The 25,911-nt window shown below is 37.7% G+C and overlaps 2 protein-coding genes across 4 annotated transcripts in view; one reads left to right on the forward strand and one right to left on the reverse strand.

Moving 5' to 3' along the window:
- Positions 1–894: 894 nt before the first annotated feature.
- On the forward strand, positions 895–14,820 carry LOC102076948 (semaphorin-7A). Its single transcript, XM_013274959.3, has 14 exons — positions 895–1,337; positions 2,420–2,550; positions 2,665–2,700; positions 2,804–2,902; positions 3,189–3,282; positions 3,549–3,656; positions 3,755–3,897; positions 4,001–4,179; positions 4,699–4,804; positions 5,153–5,348; positions 6,112–6,227; positions 6,447–6,592; positions 10,014–10,069; positions 12,420–14,820. Exons 1-14 carry the CDS (start codon positions 1,241–1,243, stop codon positions 12,785–12,787), a joined length of 1,875 nt encoding a protein of 624 aa, XP_013130413.2. The 5' UTR covers positions 895–1,240; the 3' UTR covers positions 12,788–14,820.
- A 3,372-nt stretch (positions 14,821–18,192) lies between these two features.
- The window catches only part of LOC100695615 (AT-rich interactive domain-containing protein 3B), a 57,939-nt gene continuing 50,220 nt past the window's right edge, over positions 18,193–25,911 (reverse strand). For 2 of the 3 annotated variants that reach the window (XM_005447685.4, XM_019360701.2), the window contains exons 7-9: positions 22,724–22,996; positions 21,873–21,965; positions 18,193–21,767 (exon numbers count right to left, since the gene is read on the reverse strand). In XM_005447685.4, coding sequence (XP_005447742.1) covers positions 21,565–21,767; positions 21,873–21,965; positions 22,724–22,996 — 569 coding nt within the window. In that variant the 3' untranslated portion in view covers positions 18,193–21,564. The remainder of the gene's footprint in view (positions 21,768–21,872; positions 21,966–22,723; positions 22,997–25,911) is intronic. The other variant, XM_003437685.5, reaches the window with a different exon arrangement.

A 25,911-nucleotide genomic window follows, 5' to 3' on the forward strand; every position in this document is an offset into this window, starting at 1 on the left:
CTAATCAGACTGGCTTTCCAATATGCTAATGCATTCCTTACTTCACTGCTTATTTACCTCTTCACTAAGAGGTGGCGGTGTCCACTACAAGTTTTCTTCCTACAGGGGTACAAATAACTTTAACCCTCTACCAAACTACCAAAACTTAAGTGGAACATTTTTTGTGACCTACCACTCCAATAGAAGGCTATGGGACCCACATCAAGCTATCATAGAAAAGTAAAAAAAATGCCAAATAGCACAGATTACACCATGCACTCGCACAGCTCCAGGTTCACACAAGAGATAGGCTACCTGCACCTGTGCTCATAAAAGGAAAAACCCAGCCCCGCCTACCAGGGGCGGTTCCCAGACCCAGGTCTCACCTGTCACATTCATGCATCTTTTTGTTAAGATTTCCCTTTAATGTTTTATCAGTCATCACATGTGCACTCCCAGACTTTAGTATTTTCACGTTTTGCAACCTGAGTATTTATTTTAAGTTCGAAGCTCACTCTTAGAAACATCACATTCACTCTTGACATACAAATAAAGAGTAAAAAACTAACATCGTTGTCTTTTTGACCGCATCCATCCAGGTACAGGACCCAGCCGTGCTTCGTTCCATATCGCTCCTTCCAAAAAAAAACCTGGTGTCTGGCTTGACACAAGTCCCAAACTGGAAAAGCAAATACGGATACGGTGTGTTTACTTTACTCATTCATACTAACTGTGACGCAGAAATTAATCTCAGTACATCACAATAAAGAGTTTCTCAATTCCTAATTCCTTAATTTCCAGGAGGAAAGAGGAGAAAGGAGACTTGCAAGAGCACAAGTGCTTTTTACTTAACTTCAGCGTCTAGGAAGAGCTGGACTATCCAAAGGAGAAAGGTGGACTCTTCGAACATTTCCTCCTTTGTTTATTTATTTATTTATTTTTTTGATGATCACACTTTCTGCTCTTCCCTGTTTACGTGCTTAGAAAAAGGTACGACTTGTTGTGACTTTGCGCCCTCATGAAACGCCATGAGCACTGTGACCCTGCAGATCATAAAATGTAGCCGTAGTCTTGATAGCCTATAACAAAAATATTACGTAGATTTCTCATACATGGGCGGTGCAGCCGTGTAGTTCCTCTAGTCCTGAACACACTTCTCTTTCAAAGCTATTTTCTATCGAGATCAAGAACAAGTAATTAGGAAAATAATTTTTTGAACTATTGGATCTATTTTATAATATTGTGCCCGAAGATCAGGAAAATGAGGTTCTCATTAGTGGCATGTCTATTTTTTTTACACATCTGTTGTCTGGCTGTGGGAAACGATCGTTCTCCGAGGATGATATTCACAGAGAAAGGTAGGAAATGTTTTTTTCTTTTTTTTAACTGAGATAATAAACAGTGTAAACATGAGTCGTAAAGCCAAAAATCGGGAAAATCTTCTTCATCATCTTAAGTGACTCCCTTGAATACTTTACGTCTATTAAAGTCTATAGTCTATGACTATAATCAATATGAATCATTGTGATTCAGGACAAAAACACGACGTATTTCTTTCAAACGTACAGTGGATATTGTTCAATCCCGTTAAAGTGTGTTTCCACCATACATGTGGCTCAGAAGATCATCATTGCCTAATAATCTCTGACGCTATATGGAAACAAATGTACATAAATTTATATTTCTACATTTTGGGGGGGCTACATAAACAAACACTTGATGACAGCGCCCCCCAGCAATGTCTCCGCATTATGAGAATAGTTTGCACCTTTGGTATGTTTCAGGTAAAGTGTGTTTTAAATCTCCAACACTGACACTTGTCATGAAATAGCTTCATGTTCGTCTCTCCAGCCGTTGCAACAAAAGTCTTATTTATTAATGATAAGGCACACTGTTTACATAACATTAGAATACAATGTCAGAATATAATACTAAAACTGCATTATTATTACTACCATTGCTATAGTTATCTTTGGGGACGCTATGATGAAATTTAGGGAGTGGTTGTGCACCCCTAAAAAAGGGTCTACACGTGGCTGTGGATGGTTTTGATGAAGGTTTTGTGGCTGTGGATGAAGTTTCCTGGTTTTCTCAGAAAAAGTCTCACACTGTTCAGTTTTAAGCCCCCTTTTCTTTAGTTTTTTCTTCTATACTTGCAAATAACACTGGGAATGCTATGTTTACATGTAAAGAGATTCTTTACACAGATGTTTTAGGCTCTTCTGAGTCAAACTTGAGGAATGTCTGGCTGTTTTTGAACAGCTGCAGATGCTATGCTATAGATACTGAGAGATGCTCCAGGCAGGACAAACAGTGCATGTGTACTGTATAAACATGTGCACAGTAACATTTTGTCCTTGTGCTGTGCTTGGCGATTTTACATCATTGGCTGTGTTTATCCTTTAATATATGTTTATTTGTTTTTTATTCTTAATTCTAGAAGCTGCAATGAATCGGTTAAATCTTCCTCGTGATCCACCTGTGCAGATTCTTCTAGAAGAGCAGCCGGACACTGTCTTAGCTGTTGGAAAAACATACCTAAATACCTACAACATTCAAAACCAGAACAAGGTAGAACATAGCTGTATAATCACACTAAATTACTGTATTGAAGGCTCTGAAATAAATGGATCTTCATACTAATATCATGGGAAAGTAATAGTCCTGTATTATGTATTTCCACAGAGTCATAAATCGATGCGGTTGGAGAATTGCAACAGTGTAAGCAGTGAACGGATAAACAGAACAAAATTAAGTAGTTTGTTAAATTTTATTGTTTGAACACTCAAGAAATCTAACAAACAATTTTCATCTTGTTATTTAGGATTGCAGCTATAACATCACTTTGGCCCACCTGATGGAAGATGCTAACCAGTTGTTTGTGTGTGGAGCCACTGATGATGAAACAGTTTGCTGTAACTCGGTAGGACAGACTACTGTGACAGAGAACTGATATAATACTGGGAACTGGTAGTTGTGTTGTTTCTGCTCAGGGTTGATAAGCTACTTCTACTTTAGTTTAATTGAAACAGCCCTCTTCCGCAAACAAAGCAAATACATCACAGCACTTCCTGTTTAGCCATATTTGTTTTTGCTTTATTATTTTTTGAACTATCTGTTAGATACAGGATGTTGGCTATACATGTTTGCCATCTGTGATGTACATTAGTTGGGATACATTAAGATAAACTGTTCTTTCTTTTTAATAGAATTTGACAGAGCAGCCACCGATATGCAAGGAGAGTTTAATAAAAGATATAAGGACATTTAACATAAAGGAGGGTGACCTGTCGGCCCTTGCAGGTGAGTTTTTTTACACACAAGATGCTTTTTAATAAATCTGCTGATGAATCCCTGCTTCCTCATTCACCTTTTTTCTATGATTCTGTAATTTTAATCCTTCTTGCGTGTTTACAGAAAGTCTGTACTTCTGTCAAAACTACTAACATCTTTTATTTAAATCAGTCCCTTTTAAAGGTTGTTTCTTCTCCCTATTACTGTGATATTGAGCTAGTTTCTCCCTGTTTGTACATCACTATAAAAACTCAATTTGCCACTGTTTGTTCCAGAATCTGAAACAAGTACAGATCTCTACCTAACACGCTCTGGATATGATGAATCTGTTGGCATTCACAAATTTGGTAAAGCAAGAGTGCGGCCAAAGAACCACCATAAAGGTATTTTCATAAAGTTAGAGCCAGAGAGACCTTATTTAGTGAAATCACATCACTATAAATGTTTGGATTCAAATAAATATTTTTCTTTCAATGTTTAGAGCAGCACTATGTAGGATTGGTGCTCAGCAAACGCAAAGATGATCCCTTGCAGAGCAGAGTTTATGGCTTCTATAGGGAGAAAAGCAAAGACACTGGACCGTTCAGTGAAATGTGGCTCCCCTTTGTGACCCAGGTTTGCATGGTAAGACCAAAATAGTTAGAAAATTTGTATTAAGTGCCACCAACATTAAAAAATTAAATAAAAATAAATACATAATGATAGATTGACTGTCCATTGCTTCTAGACAGATGTTGGTGGTCCTAAGAACAACTTGCAGTTTACCTGGACATCCCAGATGAATGCCAGGCTCTTCTGTGGAGACCCTGAGAGAAAACAGCATTTCTCTGAGCTGGTTGATGTTTCCACTGTGGATGCAGACCGATGGCAGGATACAAAGATCTATGCACTCTTTAGAAATGAATGGTAGGACTATTATCATTGATTTTGATGCTTCTACTGTATCATAGTTACTATATGTCATTATTATGGTAATATTATTCACATTATTACATTTGATTTAACATTAAATAATAGTTATAATACAGTTATTGTCTGTTTTTATGACTCAGTGTTTGTGTAACTGAGTCATGTGCTGTTTTTCAAAGTATGATCATGACTGGTTTAACATCACATGAATAAAGTCACAGTAACCAAAGGTTTAAACCAGAATGACTTGGCTGCTTGATTTGGAATTTTTACACAGAAGTAAATCACAGGAAATTGGGAAAATTGGAATTTAAAAAAATGGCTGTCTTCATAGTGCTTTTATGATTTAACTTAGATTTATTTGGTCAGGTGACACTTTATGTCCTCTGTAGTTTTAAGCCACGTTCTGTTCATTTTTCTTTTTTGTCAGTCTGTATGTTTTTTTTTCCACACTTAGTTCAGCCATTTTCCTTTAAATGTGTCAGACAAACCTGCTGACTATGTCTCTCCCTGCAGGGGGATGAGTGCTGTCTGTGTCTACACGATTGAAGCCATCAATAACATCTTCCAAAACTCTCCTTTCAAAGGCTACACAAAAGACCAAATGGACAGACCAAGGATGGTATGAGACATATGAGACATTTAAACTGTTCTGAAGAGAAAAGTGTAACAAACAGTGCCATATAGCTATAGCTATATCTTTTGGTAAACACAGGCCTCATTAAAATGCCAAATAAATCAAGTGTATTAAGCTTGTTTGAAACAAGTAACTTGGAAATTAGAGACATGATTTTCTCATAATTCACTGATCCTATAACAGCTTTTGAATTTTAAATGGCTAATCTGCCAGCATTGTCAAAGTAAAGTACTCATATGCAGCAAGAGAACAAAAGGTTTGACATCTTCAGTGGGTAAATGGGGCCACACCTGGTATGAAGCTCTGTTAAATTGAGCACGTTTTTTTCTTCAGTGTGTTGATGATAGCTCCAAGCTTCAAGTGGACACCCTGAAGAAGATTGGCAATACTTCAGAGATTGAGCAGTTGGTTCATCCTGTGGGCAACTCTGGCGTTCTTCTCTTTAATCATCACAAGTATACCCACATCCAAGTTGACAGTAAACCAAACAACAGAAGCAGAAATCAGAACGTCATCTTCCTATCTTTAAGTGAGTAAAAAAAAAATCTAAATGATAAAATACTAAGTGTTAAGAAGAATGTTCTGTGTGTTTGTCTACACTGGAAGGTGAGTGGAAACAGAACATAATATTAAAGTAGTCATTACTGATATATGTCCAGAAAAATAAGACACACATCGGAACAGACTGAGTGGGACTGGGTTGTAATGAAGAGGAATTATTTAGTAAAGGGCAAATGTAGGTGGGTGGTGTGACCCCCAAAACCAGAAACCGAAAGTTTCCTGTATGATCACACCTGCTGAGGTCTTCACACAAAGCTGACTTTTTTAGTAGAAGAACAGGTGTGGCACAATTTGAATGTAATATAAAAACTCCCAGATTTAAGCTTCCTCTTTTTTTTTGTTGACATCAACAGGCTTTTGGTTTTCATTTTACTGCGGTTCCCCTTAAAATAACATGTTGAGTCAATCCACGCTGTTTTTACTTTGACCTCAGTGCAGCCTTTTCTAAATATGATCAGAAGAGTATTAAAGTATGTGATGAGTCAGATGTGACTGTTAAATGACTCCCCCACAGGCTACTATACAGAGTGGATTGTGATGCTGAGATCACAGTTAGTCACTGGTTAACAAATTTGTTTGATGAGTTTATACAGGTTCTGAAGACAAAATGTAGTGTCATATCAGAACCAGAGAGTGAGTGGGATGGCTGAGGTAGGTTAGAGTGTTTAGACAGTTTTTAACTGTTAGTCATTTCCTCCCTCACCCCTCACCCCCATTGTGTCTTTCCACAGATAATGGAGGGATTCATAAGGTGCTGCACAATGAAAGTCACACCTTTGTAATTGCTGAGTATCAACCATTCAAACAAGAAGCACACGTTCTCAGCATCATCCTTCAGTCTACCTTTGTGAGTAACAATGATCACTGTGTAACCAATGTCCCAATCAAACCACAAAGATTACTCATATGGAACAAATGGTTTTTGTGAACAAAAGGAAAATAATTTTACCTCCTAAAGAATCTACTATATCATCTAATTAATAACTTTAAAATCATTTCAGTCTTTTTTTCCATTGGATTTTACTAAAAAGCCCAGTACATTAAGAAAACTTGTCCATCATTACAGAAAAAGCTGTATGTGAACAATGGAAGTCAACTGGTCCAACTTGATGTAGCAAACTGTTCCCAGTATGGAGAAACCTGCCAGGACTGTATGTTATCCAGAGATCCTTACTGTGGCTGGGATGGCACAAAGTGCATACGTGAGACAAAGTAAGACCTCAGAGCTTTATGGAACTCATATCTATGAAATATGAAGAATAATTCTTCACAACCAACAATTACATTAAATGTTTCCAACAGTAAAATAAAAATGTTTACCTTATTTGAGGTAAGTCATCCAAGCGAACAACAAGTCAGCTTCACAGTTGTGTTGAATGCTTTTCCTTCCCTAAACAGAAATATGAAATATGTTCATTTTTTATATTCATGTTTAGTCACCTTAATTTTCTTTGCCTATGCTGGTATGTTTCTTTGCCCATTACTACTGCTGCTGATGGTCAAGAGTCAAAAGGCAATGAAAGCAGAATCAGGACTGTTTATTAATACCAACATTACTAATACCAAATATGAGCATGTAAAAACATGGTCATATTTATACAAACAATGCTCCGTAGTATTTAAACACTCATTAGTGTACCTTTTGAATCATACACAGGTTTGATTCAGATACTACAAAGTCATGCTAGCACGCCCTGAAGTGTGTAAATGATTATGCATCATCATTAGCGTACCTTTTTGATTCATACACAGGTTTGATTCATATACTACAAAGTCATGCTAGCAAGCCCTGAAGTGTGTAAATGATTATGCAACATCATTAGCTTACTTTTTGCCAGTTGTCTTGTGACACCTGACAAAGCTTGACAGATGAGTCACTGCAAACTTAATCCAGGATGAAGCAACACTCAGCAATTACAATGTCCGGTAAATCATGTTGTCACAATATTTCAGCACATATTGACACTTGGAGCTGTTTGTGAATTTGTCCTACTGTAGCTCTACTGCTTTATGAAAGGCTAGTGTACTGTGTATCGATCAGGTATCAGCCAACAGGTATTACACTTTTGTTCAACTGAGAAAATATTAACATAAATAACCAAGACAATCATGAGTATATGTTGTATATTACTCATAGATTAAAGAGCACATATACCAAAACAAGATAATGTGCATTAAATTTCATTTACGTAGTGCCAGTTCACAAAAGATAGTGATCTCAATGCATTTTATATTGTATAGTCTTAGATACTACTAGAGATAGCATAGAGAAACATAGAAGAACAACAGAGAATGTCTAAGGAGCTTGGAAAGAAAAGCATCTGGACTTCTTTAAGTTTCTTGAAGACATTTCACCTCTCATCCGAGAAGCTTCTTCAGTTCTCCCCCCCCAAGAGGGACAAAAGGACCCCCTAATGATCCTCTACCTAATCACATGAGCCAAGGTGTGAAAATGGGTGTAGGTCACAATCAGCCAAGTTTTCGGGTGAGCTCATTGTGAAACCTAGCCCCACCCTATCTTATGATTTCCTGAGGTCAGATGGCCCAGGATGTGAGTGGGCGTTAAGGCGTCTGGGAAGGAATCTCAAAACTGGATTATAGATGGCAGACAGTTGGTGTCGTAAACCACCGCCTCTGTTCAAAGATGGTCGCTCACAGTGGACATAAATGGCCTCTTTTTTTATCATTAGGGGGTCCTTTTGTCCCTCTTGGGGGGATACTCACACAGGGTTTAAATCTGGGACTCTACACCATTTGATCCTAGAACTGAAGAAGCTTCTCGGATGAGAGGTGAAACATCTTCAAGCAACGTAAAGAAGTCCAGATGCTTTTCTTTCCAAGCTCCTTAGACTACAATGACCTGGATGACTGAGAACCTTCACAGACAACAACAAAGAATATAACAGCCAACTCCAGGCAGTTTAATTGGACCAGTAACCACAAATCAGTTATATGCAGCCATGTGTCGAGACATTTTGCTTTAGTCGAGTACAGGATATTGTGTCACATGTATGCATTAAGGATTTTGGCAACTAAACAGTACCTGAGCTCTAAGAATATGTCAGAGTTTCCATGTCTACAATGTGCATGTGTCTACTTTAGTATGAGTAACGCATATTTCATTAGTGGGTGATTGCAAGATTCCCTCCAGATGCCTGCAGGCCCTCCAGTCTGTTGTGACTTTCCAGACTTGTCTGTGCACATGCAGGCAGACTCAGACTGAAAAAAACAAGAATATTTCCCTGCACACCTTGCAAGGAATGAATACCTGGATTCAGATGGATATCTATATTAGTTCGTGACATTTTCTTGAACATCAAGACAGCGTGCACTAATTTCCCCTTTTTTTCTCCAACTTGATTAAGATGTATTTGTGAAGATATGATGCAAAATGTCACATTTTTCCCTGTTTTGCAATGTTAGTCCTTCCAAAAATTCTGTGGTCCACGGCCCTGCCCATCCATGAACGTTATCCTGATCATTTGCATGGCTCAATGAAAGTAATGCTATTGTTAATCTTATTATTAAGCAAAGCAATTCAGAAATGGCACTAGGTTCGTACACCTAAAACTGCGTTGCTGTAATAAAATGTGTGATTTTGTTTTTCACATTCAGCAGCTGTTATCTATCAGGAAATGCGGGTTTAAAAAAGCATACTATGCAAACTATCAAGGAAATTACGTTTTTCAACATAAGTCTGATAATAACACGATACTTTTTTTCATTCTAAAGAGAATGTTTCTTCTCACATGGCAATTTGTTAATTTCTGTAAATACTTTTATAGGAACTATATTGAACTATATCAATGCACTGGTATTTTCATTCTCACTTTGTGATTCTAGTTTTGTTCCACAGAAATTTGACTTGAAGATGAAAATTACCTCTTAAAAGGGAAGGCACCTTTAGCTGTAAATGGGAAGAAACATTATAGTGAAAAGAGAACAGGGTCTAGTGAGGTAAAATTAGTGCTACTCAAACCTCAACCAACAAACTTACAAACACAACCACACTGCATGCAAAAGTACAGCAAAAGTACAGATGGGTTTTTGCAGCTCCATACATGCAGATGATTTTTTCTTTTTATGTGGGAGATTACTAACCGCTAAGGATTTTTTTTCTCTGATAAAATTTTGTCAAGGTTCACTTCATATGAGGAAATGGCATCGAGATCAGGTTAAGTTGCCCACAGATGGAGAGAAATCCCTTTTTCTTGACAGTTAAGAGGGATAACAAATTTCAGAATATTAGTAACAGTAAAACTCCTAAAAACTCCAAACCATGTAGATGTGGAAGCCCTCTTGCAGCACATTTATGAGTGGGGACAGTACTATATGTTGTAATGTTACAGTTGTTGAATCATTCCACTTTTTTTCTTTTGATCTGTTTAGATTTCCTTTTGCTTCAATATCCCAATACAGTCAAAGAGTGTTGTGTGAATGAAAAATACTGAAGTTGGTACTGTACTATCATACACAATACCAAAAATTCTTTTCTAATCAAAGATGTTTTAGTTAGAAAACAATATACACAGATCCGTCTCCACTGGTTCCAGTAACATTTTAATTTTTAAAATCGATTGTAAAGCATAATTGTTCCATACAGCCTAATTTACTTATACATTATCTTTTTCAGGGGGAGCTGGCATGATGCAGCCACTGGGGACCTTTCCATCTGTAATGGGCACAATGGTATTTAAATTCATTTCAGTTTTACTTTACTGCATAATGCCTATTGACAACAAAACTAATCTTGGGACACTTTAAGGTGAAGACCCTGCATAGCAGAGGAAAAACCCAAAGATCAAACAATAGTCTATGAACAATCACAGAAGGAATTGTTTAAATATTTGGGGGGTATTTGGAAGTTTATTTTCCTCTATTCCTTACACAAGAGCTATTAGATGCACCACAAAACAATACAGTGCTGTATACATTGGTAGTTGGTACTTTCTTGGCTGTAAAGCCCCTTTTAATCCAGTTAATAATCTGCACAGGTATAACATTTAAATATATGTGATGTACATATCATCCAGGTGTATCCTCTCCCTTTCTTATCTTTTGTGATGCTAGTTCAGAAACCTAATACAAAAACTAAACACATGTTTGCGAGGCCTGTTAGTGTTATCAGTAACTGTCCTTAACTATTTATATATTTATCTGATATTTAAGAATGACACTATTGGCTTTATCATAAAATATAAATGTATTATTTTTTATTAAGTAGTCTAAAAATCTAAGATTGAGTAAAAGGGCCTTTCTAATTGTAGCCCAGGAGACTGCATGAACGGGCAAACTGTAGACCTATTACAGTAATTTCCTACTATTTTCAGTCTTTGGCTCACTTGAATAGATTTGAATGGTTTGCCATTCAAAATAATCTTTATTTAACTTATACCAGATCATGAAGAGGCCCTTCAGTTCAGTCTTTCTCTTCCTCTATTATAAAACTGACTGATAAAGAAATGCCTGGTGTCATAACAGTAATTATCAAACATACATGTAAAAAAACCATTTTAAATGTGGTTAATTATTAACTAACTTGACAAACTCTCACAAAGAGCTGAGTCTCTACAGTTGAGCAGTAAAGTCTGGTGACTGGCATTAGAGGGAATGCCAGTCACCAGATTGTTTTAATGCAGAATGGACAGCATAAAAGAAAAATAAGGATTTTTTTTTTATCTTATATTGGTGTGAATTGTGTAAAGCTACTTTAGCAGAGTCAAAACAATAAAAAATAAGTGGATGGAAAAAAGCACAATACACTTCTGCATAATTCAATTATAGGTAGGAAACTGATCTCTTATAAAGTTATAAAAGCCTTTGCAAAATATACTGTGTAGATGCATGAGCATATGCAAGAGTATAAAGACCCCGCTCTCGCTTCCTCTGTGGTTTCCGTTAGTAACCCATGGTGCTGTTTCCTCATATGCAAAGCAAAAACAACAAAAAAGCAGCAACAGCAACAAGACAACCTCTGCCTGTATACTAATATCAACGGCAAATGGCAAAATGTGTGTTAAAAGGATAAATTAATACACTCACAGCACATTTTTGAGTGACATATTTCAGAAAACCTACACAAGTAATGTAACACACAAATTTTCCAGCAAATTGATGCAAACCGCAAATTCAAGACAGAACTTCAACCAGGGAAACCAGTTACCACCAGAGAATAAGACTCATTTGAATAGTTTCGTAGGTGAGAGTGAGCACATTGTATTCCTCCATATGCAAGGGGGATTCAAACGCACCCCAGACAGCATAACCTTTATTCATCATAGTTTAGCTTCCTGTCTCGCCATATAGGTCACACGTTAAGGGGAACAAAAACTAGATTTGTTTCTTCTTATAGCTGTGCATCTGTGTGCCAGACGCTTCTGCAATGATGCTCATCAGTGGTGCCAGTTTGCTCTGTGGTCAAATGTGCTTCAGTTTTAATCTTATCTACATCTTAAGATCATGTTTATCGGAGATGCTAAAAAAAAGTTTTTATTCCACAACTTATGATTTCATCATTACATGGATTTACCCTTTAAAATTTAAATAATTTACATTAATAATATCTCTTAGTAATCCTTCTATGTTTATATGCATATGATATAGTTCTTCTATTCTGTTATTCTTTATAAATGCTTCCAACCCCCATACCTGACCAACTTCCTCTTTTAACTTGAAAGGCTTTAAAAGGACAAGTTCTCTTATGCTTTATATTCTATAATTAACACCTGAAACGCTTACACACCATTAGGTAATATCTTTTCTATCTATTCTATTTGTTGGGCTGACTGCAGTGGAAAAGTCAAATGCAAATGCATTCGCTATGTAGACAATGTTAAAATGTAAAACTGCATTTTCTCTGCTGTTTGCTTTAAAGCTACATTGCCCTTGGTCCTTATATGAACATTCACCTGAGGGAAGGAAACCGGTTTGATTTAGGTTTACTACACTGCATTTGAAATAAGAAAGCAGACTGGTTTAAAAGTAAACAGACAAAAAAACAAGCAGAACTGAAATTGTCCCTCTTCTGTTGTTTCCACAGCATTAAATTATACACAGCGAGTCAGTATCCCACATCACTCAAAGTATTTCCTTCAATGCCCAGTGTCATCCCGTCATGCTCAGTACAGTTGGCAGCACGATGAAAACTCTACATCCTGTAGCTCTGGGAAAGAGCAGTGCCTTTATCTGATTGACAACATGGACAGTGAGTGCAAGGGAACTTACAAATGTATATCACAGGAGATGGGTTACAGTAAAGTCCTGGTACAGTACGAACTACAGGTGGAGAACAACGCGAAGATCCAACAGTACAAACAACAGTGGCCGAATAAGGCAGAGGGCCAAAAGTCAAGCCCAATGATCTGGGTTTGTCTAATGATGGTTCTGATTAAGAGTTTGTCCTTTTAGTTCCTCAGTGATGTAAGTTAGAGGCTGAATCTGTGATAATCTAAAATCTTAAATTGGTTACAATTAATGTTTTTTCAGTGACAGTTATTGTTTCTTTCCTTCCATCAATTAGCTGTACTGCCGACATCTGTGTAAACATCTGTAACAGCTGTGGCTCAGGCGGGTAATGCAAGCCATTTGCATTGTTTTGTTTGGTTTTTCCAGTGCAATATACTCTCTGCAGTATATGTAGTTTTTTTAAACAAATAATGACCTTATGAATTGTATGAAAATGTAAACGTTCTTTTAACTCTTTCTTCACAAATTGCTGAGAAGCCATTGTTTTGAAAAGACTGCCAGTGTTTTAGAGCATTTTTTATTCATGCACGTTTTGCAATATGAAACTTTCTATTTCTAATCTTTAGTGTTATTGATGTGCTGTGAAAAAATATTTGGCCCCTTCCTGATTTTTTTAGGTTTTTGTGAAAAAGTAACTGGTTGTGCCAACCTTTGCAGCAAGAACTGAAATCAAGTAATTGCAATAATTGGCAATCACATCACTGCAGATACATTTTTGACCACTCTTTTTTGCATAATTGTTTTAAATCAGACACATTATTTTGTGGAGTGGCCTTGAGCAAATCAGAGAGGAATTTGCTAGTGTGTTTCTGATCATTCTCCTGCTGCATAACCCAAGTCCACCTGAGCTTCAGGTTACAAATTTATGGCCTTATATTGTCCTTCAGGATCCTCTGGTAGAGAGGTTCTGTTACGGCTAGTCATCCAGGTCCCCAGACAATCACACTTCCCACCACTATTTTGTTTCTCAGCTGTGTCTTTAGATTGTGGCATGACGGGTTGCTTTATGAGATCTGTTAGCCTGCTTCACTTTGTCAGACAGGCTCTATTTAAGTGAACTTTTGTCTAAATTTTGTTTGATGATCTGAAACATTTAAGTGTGAGAAATATGGAAGTGAATACTTTTTCACGGCACTGAATGTTACATCCGTTTCCTGTAATGTGAAATTTGATCTGAATGTATGTTTCGCACTTTAAAAATTCCTTTCACGTCTGCTACCTCAAGCAATGAGCTTTAGATTTCAGAAGACTGAGACACTGTTTCAGTAAAAACATTCACACATCTTTTTGTCAATAGCAGCTGTTGCTGAAGGTGTTTCTGCATCAACACATTTTTTTTTTGGCCCTCAGGTTTCAAATTGCAAATAAGTTGCTGCACTGCCAAATAGTTGAGCTAACAGTGCAAAGTACAAATGCCAAATTTATTTTATTAGATCTGTTGTTCTGTGACACCTAGCAAAGTACAGGAGAGAATACAGTGTGTTATTGAATTCATGCTGTACTGCAAAATTACCAAAATACTCACTTTCTGATTTCTAATTTGGCCCAACAAAGCAAGCTTTTCCAAATTTAGTAATCGCAGGCCATAAATTCATTATTTGCAGTTAATTATATTTCATTTGTTTATTTTTATCTTTTTTTCATTTATTTTTTTGATCCGTGGTTTTATCTTGCTTATTTTAAACCTGCACTTCAGTCGGCCTTGTTACCTTTAAACATGCCAACCTTAATGAAATTGACCACTGGGTGGATGGATGTGTGGGGCTGTGTGTAGATGGAGGTTGTGAATGCAGTGTATGGTTGTGTCCGTGGTTGTGTCCGTGGTTGTGTGTGTTTTCATGCAAATTTTTTCGTAATTTATTCAGTACAGAATTTCACTTTTGAACTTTGAGCTTTTGAACTGATCTGTACATTTTTAAAAAAACATACATAAGCAAATCTTATATTCTGTATATAGTTTTTCCATCTCCATATAAGGATAATTCTATTTTTATGCTGCAGCTTCCTTCCTTTTTTTATATCGAGTTTAGTTCGTCAAAACCAGACTAAATCACAACTTTAAAAAGAGAATAGCTGCCACCATGAATCATTTCCATGTTTCAGTCTCAGAGGAACTGTGATATTTAGCTTCCTTAAAACATACCTGTATGGAAAAAAAACACACACACACACACACACAGTTTAGAAGTGATCAACTTTTATACCACAAGTTGCATACAAAAATTGAATGTAGCTATTGTAATGCTACACACCAGTTATTGAAGGTTCCGCCTGAGTGTTTTCAATATCATCACTTTGAAACTTAACATGACATTCTGACTTTGATAAACAAAGTGACTGTAAAATATTATCATTACATAAGACAAAATTATGACCCAGGTCATATAATATGGTGTTATATATTGCTTTAACACCATATTATTCTACCTTGTACAACATGGTGCTGTTCATTCTGTTCCATGTTTTAGATTTCCCGAGCTCTATTTAGCAGCTGGACATTGATTGGAGACTGAAGTGCTAATTTTAAATGAGGACCAAAAAAGACCAGTTCCCTCTACTTCCTGATTTCTAGCCAGGTGGTGCTGTGTGAATGTGTTGATCGTGGTGTGTGTGTTTTCTGAGTTAAGGAGTGCAGGCAATTTTGTACATATTCAAAATATATTTTTTTTTACAAGCAGTCCTGGTAGGTGTAGTCTTTTTCTTTCAACAACCTTGCCAGGTGCTAGGTTAATTTGTTTTTTGTTTTTGTGTTGCATTGTCTTTTGTTTTTGTTTTTTTAAATATATATATATATATATATATATATATATATATATATATATATATATATTGGTTGTTGTTTTAGCTGTGCCCACGCTAATATTGTTCATTGTGAAAAAGACAAATAAAACAGCTATCTTGACAGCAAATCTTGTGGTCACACTGGTCCTTCTGTGGGTGCAGAGGTGCAGGGCGCCACATTTGTGTTGTGCTCTGTTTTCCCCTACCATGTTGTAACAGTGAGCATCATGATATATTTAATAAGGCTTAAAACTAGAGACCGAGACAAAGTCATTAGGACCGTAATCAGTAAAATCAACAGAGTTGTGGACATGTTTAAGATTACTATAGAACCACTTTTTTTGCAACCATAGGAGTCACTCCTTCGTTCTGGGCATTAGTAATAATTACATTTTTTTTCTGCTTTTCAGCCCTCAAAAATATGTTCATATGTTTCTGTACACTGGTGTGAAAAAGTGTTTATTATTAAGGGGAAGGAAAAGAAATTTTAAACCTACATGGCTCTGTGTGAAAAAGTGGTTGCTTCCTAAATCTAATAACTGGTTGGGCCACCCTTAGCAGCAACAACTGCAGTCAAGCGTTTGTGATAACTGGCAATGAGTCAAGAATTTTAGGCCACTCATCTTTGCAGACTTGTTATAATCCAGTCACATTAGAGGGTTTTGAAGCGTGAATTGCCTTTTTAAGGTCATGCCACAGCATCTCAATCGGTTTCAGGTGAGGACTTTGACTAGGCCATTTCAAGTAATGACATGGGGATCTCAAATGTGACAAAAATGCAAAAAAAAAAAAAAAAAAAAAGGAACCATGAAAGTGGCAAACACTTTTTCACATGTCCGTATGTATGCACCATTGACTATTTATATCAGTCTATGACACATATTATAAGGTGTAAAATAATAAATGAATAAATTGACTCAGGAGGAGTTTAAGAACTTCAAGTAGCAACTGGAACTAAGGATGCAGACTGGAGAGGGCAGACTGCCCCCAAACTGTGGATCTGATGGTGCAGCATCATCCCCAGCATGCTGTGAACATCACCAGAGATTTTAAGGGGCCATCAATAGAAACGATCTGGCTGAGCATCTGTCTGATATTAACATGAGAGCTCCTTCATAGCGGCTCCAACTTCACAACATCACCTTCTCAGCTCCCACAGCTCCACATTCATCAACTCAAAATACAAAATCATGTTTGCATGTTAATAATCAATAAACTTGTTTTGCGTGTTTTTTTAAGTCTGTGAAAACACACTGGGCTGATGGAAAGATAAGAATTTTTACAGCTTGTATTACATTATTTCCTGAACACAATGTTCCAGGAACTTGCTGGTTTGCAAGTGGTGTGGCTTCAGAGTCTCTTGAGAAACCAAATAACAACTCAGACTGCTAATCCAAAGATTTCAGTCTTGAGACATAGTACTGTGCAAAAACCTTGAGCCACCTCACATATTTTGCTAGTACATTCTATTTTGCTAGTAAAAAAAGGAAATACAACACGTGCAGCTATTTATTTAAATGTGTAAGCATATATGGAAATACAATATATAAGACACAAAACAGAGTGTGTAGAATTCTATAGTTGATATTACTACATTCATTCCTCCACATAGTCTGAATTCTCTTAACCAAGCCTTCGTATAATTTGTTTAAGTTGTCTTCAGAAATGTTCTTCAGGCTTCTCGAAGGATATTCAACGCTCGTCTTTGGAGGCCTGCTGACTTTTATTCCATTTGCTGTCAAGATATCAACATCCCACAGTGCCTGAATAATATTGAGGCAATCCACGATTTTACTAGGCTGCTTTTACTGAGTTGGTAGTGTGTTTGGGATTATCGTCATACTGAAAAATAAAACCACTGCTAGTCAGATGCTTTCAACATTGCATGGTGAAGAAATGTCTGACAGCAATGTTTTGCATTTATAATTGAATTTTTTGACATCTCTACCGCCACTGGCTGAAATGCAGGCCCAAGCCATGACACGGCCTCCAATGTGTTTTACAATTTGAAACCAAAATTTTACATTTGCATGTTCTTGATTCCACATGACCTGTTGTCGTTCAAAATCTTGCAGATCACCTAAGAAAAAAACACAAGAACAAAGTAGACACTCTAGCCATTTAGAAACAAAATACAAAGAAACAAAGGGTGACTCAACACTTTTGCACAAAACTGTACTTCTTGGTATTAGTATTGAAATGACTGAACCTAATATGGACTGTTTATGAAGAGAAAGTTAGCTTTACTGGACATTAATTTGAAGGATTGTAAAAATACGTTTCAATATTTAAGCTTCAAGGCAAAAATGTACAATAAGGTTGCATGTTAGTGTGCTCCTATATGGTGATCTCAGATGAGAAAGGGGGAAAGAAAGCAACTAACCAACACACAGGGACATAGGATATAAAGTAAAACTTTATCATGACATACAAGTTAAAAGCCCTGAGAACCATATCTTTATATTAACTGATATGAACAAAACTGAATGTGTGAAAACCACTTTAGAAAAGTGCTCCTCATAAATACAATCAGCACAAACCAGTTTTTACAAGCATTCATGTTTTGTCCTATTTTTTTTTTGTTTGCTTTTAATCAAAGAGAAAACTATAATATCAGTAATATCATTATTATCATGTCCATAATAATAATAACAGTACAAAAATATGCACAAACCCCACAGTTGAATTAATATACGGAGCATTGTACAAGCCAAAAACAACATAAAATTGATAAATGAGGTATTCAATAACCACTTGCATATGCACCTGTTTGTACACAGATCAGGTTAGTTTTTAAACAATTTAAAATTGAATTGACTCCAAAATCAAAAGGTTCCGCATACTTCCAACTTCACAGCTTCCTGAGTGACGAGACCTTGCCGTAATGCAGTTATTGACAACAAAAAGAAAAGAAACACCAAATCCAAAATAGCATTCTGCGAAGTGACCACAGCTTCTATCAGCATTCATCCCTCAATGCAGCTTCAACATCATATGCAACACTGAGCGCAGCTCACTGCCCTGAGGTAATGTGGTATGAAGAGGTGGAGGGGGGCACACACACTCACTCACACTCCACATGGATGCAGGTATACAGGCACAACACATTATACATAGTGCACCTATCCATACAATGAGTCAAGTGACAGGAGCCTTGAAAGACAGTGACCAGAGTGGTTGCTGGGTTGAGGAAGAAAAGTGTTGAGGAAGAAAAGTGACCCACTACTCAGTCAAAAAAACCCTTCATCCTCTGAACAAACCGGAACTGTACGAGTATATAGCCGAAAGATGTTGGATAAACCTTTATCTACTTAAATATTTCTTAAAAGTCATTTTTCACTTCCTAATTTAGCATTAAAAAAATTCAGCAGTGGCGCCACCTGCAGTGCCTTTAATGTTATTACTATACTGCACCTGCTTGCACACACACGCAAACACACCAATGTACAAAGGCAGTGAAGCTACATTATCAAACAGTCATTGCTTAGAATAAGCACAAGAAACAGAAAGATTGGACTTGGAAAACAGAAAATATTTTAGTGGCATCCTAAATAATAAAGATTGTTACTAAAAGCAAGGTCCACCAGGAAAAGGAAAAAACAAATAAATATCAAAACTCACTTGATAACACAACAAACTGAAGGATAACTTGTGTCTAACATCTGGGGGGGGATTTTTATAGCCAAAGGGAAACCTGCATGGACCACATCTCACCAGCAACTAATTTTAAGGCAGTATCTATACTCCTCACCTTTTCTAAAATACAGTTATGTGTCATACAAGGTTGCGAAGGCTATACTGACAGACTGACAGCGCAGTTCTCAAAGGTTCTTAAACCCTGACCTGCGATCTGCACTGCAAAACCTGACACATAATTGCTAAAAATACAATCTAAGAAAAGCAACAAGGCTGCCCACCTCAGACCACACTAGGCGTAAAAAGGTCTAAACAGTTAATATGCCTTAAATTCAACACAAATAAAGCTAGAAAATGTTGTTCTTTTGTGGGGTTTCAATGCTTTTAAAAAATTGTTTAACGGGAGAAAAGCATCCTACAATAACAGGTTCATCATAATCAAGCTGTGCCTGGGGTAAATTGATAAAAGAAAATGCAGGCTACTGTCGACACTGACTGTGAGGGACTGCGCAAACAGGTTAAACAAACAATTTAAATGCAATTGTTGATGAGGCCACTGTATCCGGCCTTCATTTTAAATAATGAAATCTGTTAAAAGGGTCGAATATGCCCACCTGTACAAGTCATGTAATTGGGTTTTCAGTCTTTACAGTTTTAAATGCACTTTCCACTAACTAATTGTGAAAAACCTTTTGCAGTCCAACAGAGACCCGCTTGCTATGCATTAGCATCCTGTTAGCAGGATTGTACAAAGTGTCCATAAGGACTGACTGTGCTAGTCTTTGGTATGTAGCTGTGCAATAACCAGAGGATGGAGGTGTAAAAAAAGAAACACTGGTCACGTGATTGTTCAAATGCATATCATGATTTTGCCATTGTCAGAAAAAAGATGCAATTTCAACATACACAGTCAAACTTAAGGTTGTTTTCTGTTCTTACCCCTATGGAAACACCATTGTTTTTTTTGTTTGTTTTTTTTTAAGAAAGAAAATCAACATGTCAATGAAAAAATAACTTGTCTGTTCCTCTCTGCTGAAAAAGCACCTCAGATATATCACTCTTCTCAGACAACCTGATGAACCTAAAAAAGGAAAAAAACAAAAAAAACAAAGAAGAAGCAAGCATGAAACGCGTTCTACAAGTAAATACAGGAGAAATATATCAAGCCCGTCCCACTTCTTTGTCCCCAAAAACCACCAGCAGTGTGACAGCACGTCCATAACAGTTTCAGTTCACGTAGGATTCGGGGCGTCAAGTCTCGATGGCTTCACAGCCTTTTGAGGTATGTAGTGTCACTCTCCTTTTCAGAGAGTCTGATGAGGTATTTTTGAAACAGTCATGTAGGCTTGTGCATTCTTCACGTATTAATCCTCTTTTTTTGTGTCTCTTTAAACTGACAGTGATTCCTTGCAGTTGTCACATTGCTTTTCCTGAGAGAGACGCCCCCCCCCCAAAGCAGAGAGGCCAATGTGTGGTCAGAGATGACGATGCCACCCAACTCGACATTCAGCTCTGTGGCTGCAGCTGGAGGAAGGATGCACAAAAAAAAATAAAAATAGGGGAACAACAAACTCAAATCTGGTCTGCAGGAGCTAGGAATGCCTCAGTATTACCGCTCTGGGTGAAACACAAAGCTCAGGCTCTAACGGGCCTTTTACTGTTAACCCAACTTTGTGCGCGCACGTGGAGCTGAAACTACTTAAACTTTAGCTTTGCAACCTTTCTAATGGACTTCTCAAGAGCTCAACTGAGGGCAGCTGAAAGGATGAAATGAGGTATTTAATGTGCTGATCTACAGCATCAGATCATCACCAGTTTGACGCCACAGCACGTTGAAGACACCTGAGCAGCCCCAGTTGGAGGCCCATCACTGTGAGGGGGGTGCTCTGTACACAGGTTTCCACTGGTGACAGTTACCCAACTTCCCCTGATTGCAACTAGGTCAAAAAGAATATAAAAATAAAGTTGATTCAGGTTAAATATACTACAGCTCCTGAGGTAAAGACACCACTGCAGGTTATTTGATTTGAGGTATGTAAAAGGAGAAAAACTAAAAAAAAAAAACTCATTCTAAAACACAAAATCAAAAAAGACAACAAAATGGCAACAAACAAACAAAATGTTCTAAGATAAAACTTTTCAAGTTCAGTTGTGACTACACCTGTCAGTGGGTTTTGGCTGAGCTGATTGTGTTTAGCATGTCGATTAGGATTAACAAGTGTATATATGTGATGTGTGTCTGTGCATGATGTGTTTGTAGTGTTGTGTTGTGTTCCTGTGTGCGTGTGTGTGTGTATGTGTGTGCATGTGTTTGTGTTAGATCAAAATAAAATGCATAGCAATTTATTTTGGATACATCATTAAATTTTCAGGCTCTGTGTTCATGATTGGACAGCCAAGACAGGTTGATGAGGTATTTGTTGTGCAACAGTTTCTTTTCGGTTTCTTATTGTATTGTATATTCATGCTGGGCCTCCTGCAGGAGCAGAGGCCTGGGGAGAAGGTACAAAGGGCAGCCTGAGTTAGGGTGACCCGGTGGGGGTCGGCTCAGCCGAGCCGGGACCCTTGGAGGAGGAGGAGGATGTTGGGCTGAGGCTCTGGGCCTGAGGTGCGGAAAAACCAAAGCTTGCGCTGGTTCCAGCAGGGGAGGCTGAAACAGCAGTAGCAGCAGCAGCAGACACAGATGGCCCCGGGGCCCCACCAGACTTCTGGGCGAACAGGGTTCCTAAAGAAAAAGGAGAAACATCATTAGTTAAAAATGAACATTGATGCTTGAATCCTTCCAGAGGTTAAGCAAAATAAATTTACCTAATCCCACCCTCATACACACCTGAGTAGATTGTGCCATTGACCTCTACTGAGACAGTAATGCTGGAATTTCCATTGGTTGAGATACTCAGAGACATGTCCTGTTGCTTCTCTTCTGAAAAAAACCCCAAAACATAAATAACAGTGAAGGGATTATTTTTGTGTATTTTCTTTCCTTAAAATTCCACCATTAATATAAAATATGTATTTGGTCAGTTTCTTGACCCTTGACAGGTTATGCTCAACTACACGACTACAGTGCATGATGACAGAATTATTTCCATGGTCAAGAAAAACAACTTAACATCTAACCAAGGGAAGAGAACTCTCAGCTGTTCATGAAATACGTGAAATTATTCAAAATATTACAGAATAGAATGTATGCAGATTTATACAAAGTCATGCAGCAGCTTAAAACATTAACTGATGGGCTTTGGTAAATTGGTTGCAGCTGCATGCAACAGAAAACACATTTGTTTTCGGCCGTAGGGTTAGCCTGGTGGGTTTGACGAGACCAAGAAACGAGCTCAGGTTCCCCCACAGAAAGAATAAATTTAAGCAGCAAAAAGATGTTAACGTTAACGTGTTAAAGATTTTTTTTCTGTTGGCTAACGCATGTTTTGCTACCAATCCCATGTACAGCAGTAGGTTTGGCTCCATGATAGCAGCATGCTCTTTAGAGATATCCACAGACTTTGGAGAATATTGATGGATATTCACCACAAACATTCACCAAAGTTTACAGATGTCTCAAAACACACTAAAACTGCGATTCCATGATATGATACCTCTAACTTCAATAGAAAAACAAACACTGTATTTAATTTCCAGGGTTTTTTTAGACACAGTCTCAACAAACTTCTCAACACTGACCTCTGGTGGGCATAGCAGGGGCTCCCAGACGCAGGTTCATAGGCATTTGGGAAGCCATGGCCAGTAGATTATGTTGGAAAGCCTGCTGCATCAGGCGCTGCTGCTCTTCTGCCAAGCGAGCCAGCTTCCTCTCCGGCCCCTCTCCACCACCGGTCTCCAGCTTTTCTCTAAGCTGCTCCAGTGTGGCAGCTCTGGCCAAGCCAGCAACCTGCTGCTGACCCAGAGCCAGTGCCATGGAAGGTCTTGCAGCCATAATCGGTGGGGTCAGGTCATCTGGAGGAGAAATGGAAGTTTAGTCTGAATAAGTCAAAAGGAGTGATTCGTGATTCTGTGTAACTTGAAAACTGAAATGCATGAATCTGTCAAGGTGAATGTGAAAGGTCATCAGTCCTACCTAATGGGAGTTATAAAAGTAAAGCCCACACCATGATTGGACAAGTGGGTATATATACTATCCATAGTACAGTACTAAACCCAGTAACTTGAGGGTTTTTTTCTACTATACAAAAGCTGATATGAAGGACCTCAATGTTTTTGCTCAGCCAAATGATTCCAATTTTGTATTTAGGCAACATACATCAGAATGGATGTAAAAACAAAAGTGTGAGGTCCATGTGTTGGCAAAACAAAACAAAACAAAAATATATATATGGTTTCTTCCTCTCAGACAAAAGGTAAGCTGGCAACTGGAACTACAAATTGTAATGAAATTACAAATGATTATTATGTTTGGATGAAAGTTTATATGAGTGCTGTGTGAAAGAGCCTCAAATTCTGCAAGACACCAGAGTTTAGACAAGCCCCAGATGTATCTGTCAAGAAGATCCACAATTTCTAACTGAAGTAGGGAGACATCTGGTTTTAGGTTACGTGTGTCATTTCCTTTTCTGGGGCAGTGAAGATAGTATGCAAAATCTGAGTAACTGTTATACTGAAATGTCTGCTAGGGTCTGCAAGGGTTATTGTCTATACCAGGGGTCGGCAACCCGCGGCTCCGGAGCCGCATGCGGCTCTTTTGTCCTTATACTGCGGCTCCGGGTGGTTTGGGAAAATAAAGTATTTAGCTGAAGTGTATTTTATTTGTGTTTAGTTCTTTTTTTAACTTGTAGTTCTAAATTGGAAGATTATTGTGATTTTGAAATATAAAAATAAAATTATATTTTATTATTTCATCGCTCACAATAAGCGTCACACTCGCGGAAGCTGCTATACCCGCCGAAAGACTTTCAACCCCAGGTAGGCCAATTATGGATCTTTATGTCGGCAGCTGTTCTCCACCGTGAACTATGTTAAAAACAAAACCGCTCACGCCTCACAGATGACAGCTTACAGTCCTGAGTAAAGATGAAAGCCCCGATTTGCAGACGTTGTGCGCAGAGGTTCGGGACCAGAAATCTTATTGTAAACATATCACGGCAGACCCAACGATGTGTCCATGAACATGCTTTTCAGCATCTCTTTATTGACCACTTTTCACACATGGTTGCCGTACGCATAAAGCCGGCTGTAGCTTTTCAGCTCACAGCCCGACAACACAACAGCAGAGAGAGCACAGGCTTTAAGGCGGCGAGGCGTGATTGCGGGTGCCGCTCAGGTGCGTCCGACTCCCCTGCAGCGGCACTGCAGACCACGCCCCGCCACACACATTAACAAGGTAAAATAGATATTTAGGCAGAATTTTGCAAATATCTATTTTTTTAGCAGCATAGTGCTTTTTTTCCAATTACTTTTTAATTGAAAAAAAAAAACTGTTGTGAGGGTGGTGGCTCACAACAGTTTTTTTTGCTACATGGATCATTTTAGTTCAGCTGGGTGTCTTTCCTTTTGTTATATTTCTTTAAGAGTTCAACATGTGTTAATTACATAAATAAAATGTAATTTTCTCTGTAGCACTTCATGGATTTCATAAGCAACACACCTTAGTTTCTCTGTGGATTCTTTTAAAAAGCTGTTAAAAACTTTTCTGTTCAAACAAGCCTTTTGTTGATCTACGTATTTTATATTCTTTACATTATTTACATTTGATCTTTTACATTGTGTATAATGTCTATTGATTGTATTGTTTATTTTAATATTTGTGTACAGCGCTTTGTGACTGCCTGTCTGTGAAAAGCGCTTAATAAATAAACTTTACTTACTTACTTTAGTTGTTCACACAAAGCACAAAGGTAAAAAACAATATATACAGTGTTATCTTCATTTTAGATTTCAAAAAGTATTTGCGGCTCCCAGTGTTTTCTTTTGCGTGGAAACCGGGTCCAAGTGGCTCTTTGGGTGTTAAAGGTTGCAGACCCCTGATCTATACAATAAAATAAAATTTAAAAAAACACGGGGAAACAACCTTAAAATAACACCACCACCTCCCAGAAACACAACATCTAAAAACCCGTGGAAAACTCAGTATAGGTTACTGATATACTTTACTAGCATGTATATCTATCTCCACTTTGTAATCTTAAACAAAGTAACACTTTGTCAGAGAAATGTTTAGCTAAACAGCAGAAAAAGCAGCCTGAATGTCAGATTTTTGCAGAAGACAAGCAAAATTTGTGTCTGAAACTTTTTACATTTGGCTGTGCTTTGGTTCGGATTGTAATGAAAGCAGTACAAGTACACAAAAAAAGAAACAAAGAAGAAACTGCAAGCCTTCTACATGTCTCTAAAACATTTTGATTAAACTGATCTTTAGCCATCTGATTTAATTTCTGTTGTTATAAATATGTTTTAAAGCACTGATTTCTAACAAAGTAGAACTGGTTTATGTAGCTACAGCCAATATATGAGTCAAAATCCTTTTTAAAAAAAATTTGAAGCACAGATTCTGCTGGGGTTCACAGCTGAGTCACACACCAACAAAGTTAAAGTAACTTCAGAAAAGATAGCAGCAGTGTAATGACAGTTATCAACCAGATCCCAACTATGTGGACTAAAGGCAAAGTTCACAAAGTGTCCCCAACTATGTTATTAAGCCGTAGTAAAGGTGAGGGCCTCGATAGCCTGAGGCAGAACTGGTTCCACCCAGATAACTGGGTGTACTCCACACATATACAAAGACATGAACACTAAAAATGCACAAACACACAGGGACACACACAGAGGCAGACACTCGCATTCACATGGATATTTGACAAAAACAGACCACAATGCTGTGAAGTGTCAGGTTCCATATGTAGGAAAAAGTCTCTTCA

This window comes from Oreochromis niloticus, linkage group LG1, assembly GCF_001858045.2.
Source record: "Oreochromis niloticus isolate F11D_XX linkage group LG1, O_niloticus_UMD_NMBU, whole genome shotgun sequence".
Taxonomy (NCBI): domain Eukaryota; kingdom Metazoa; phylum Chordata; class Actinopteri; order Cichliformes; family Cichlidae; genus Oreochromis; species Oreochromis niloticus.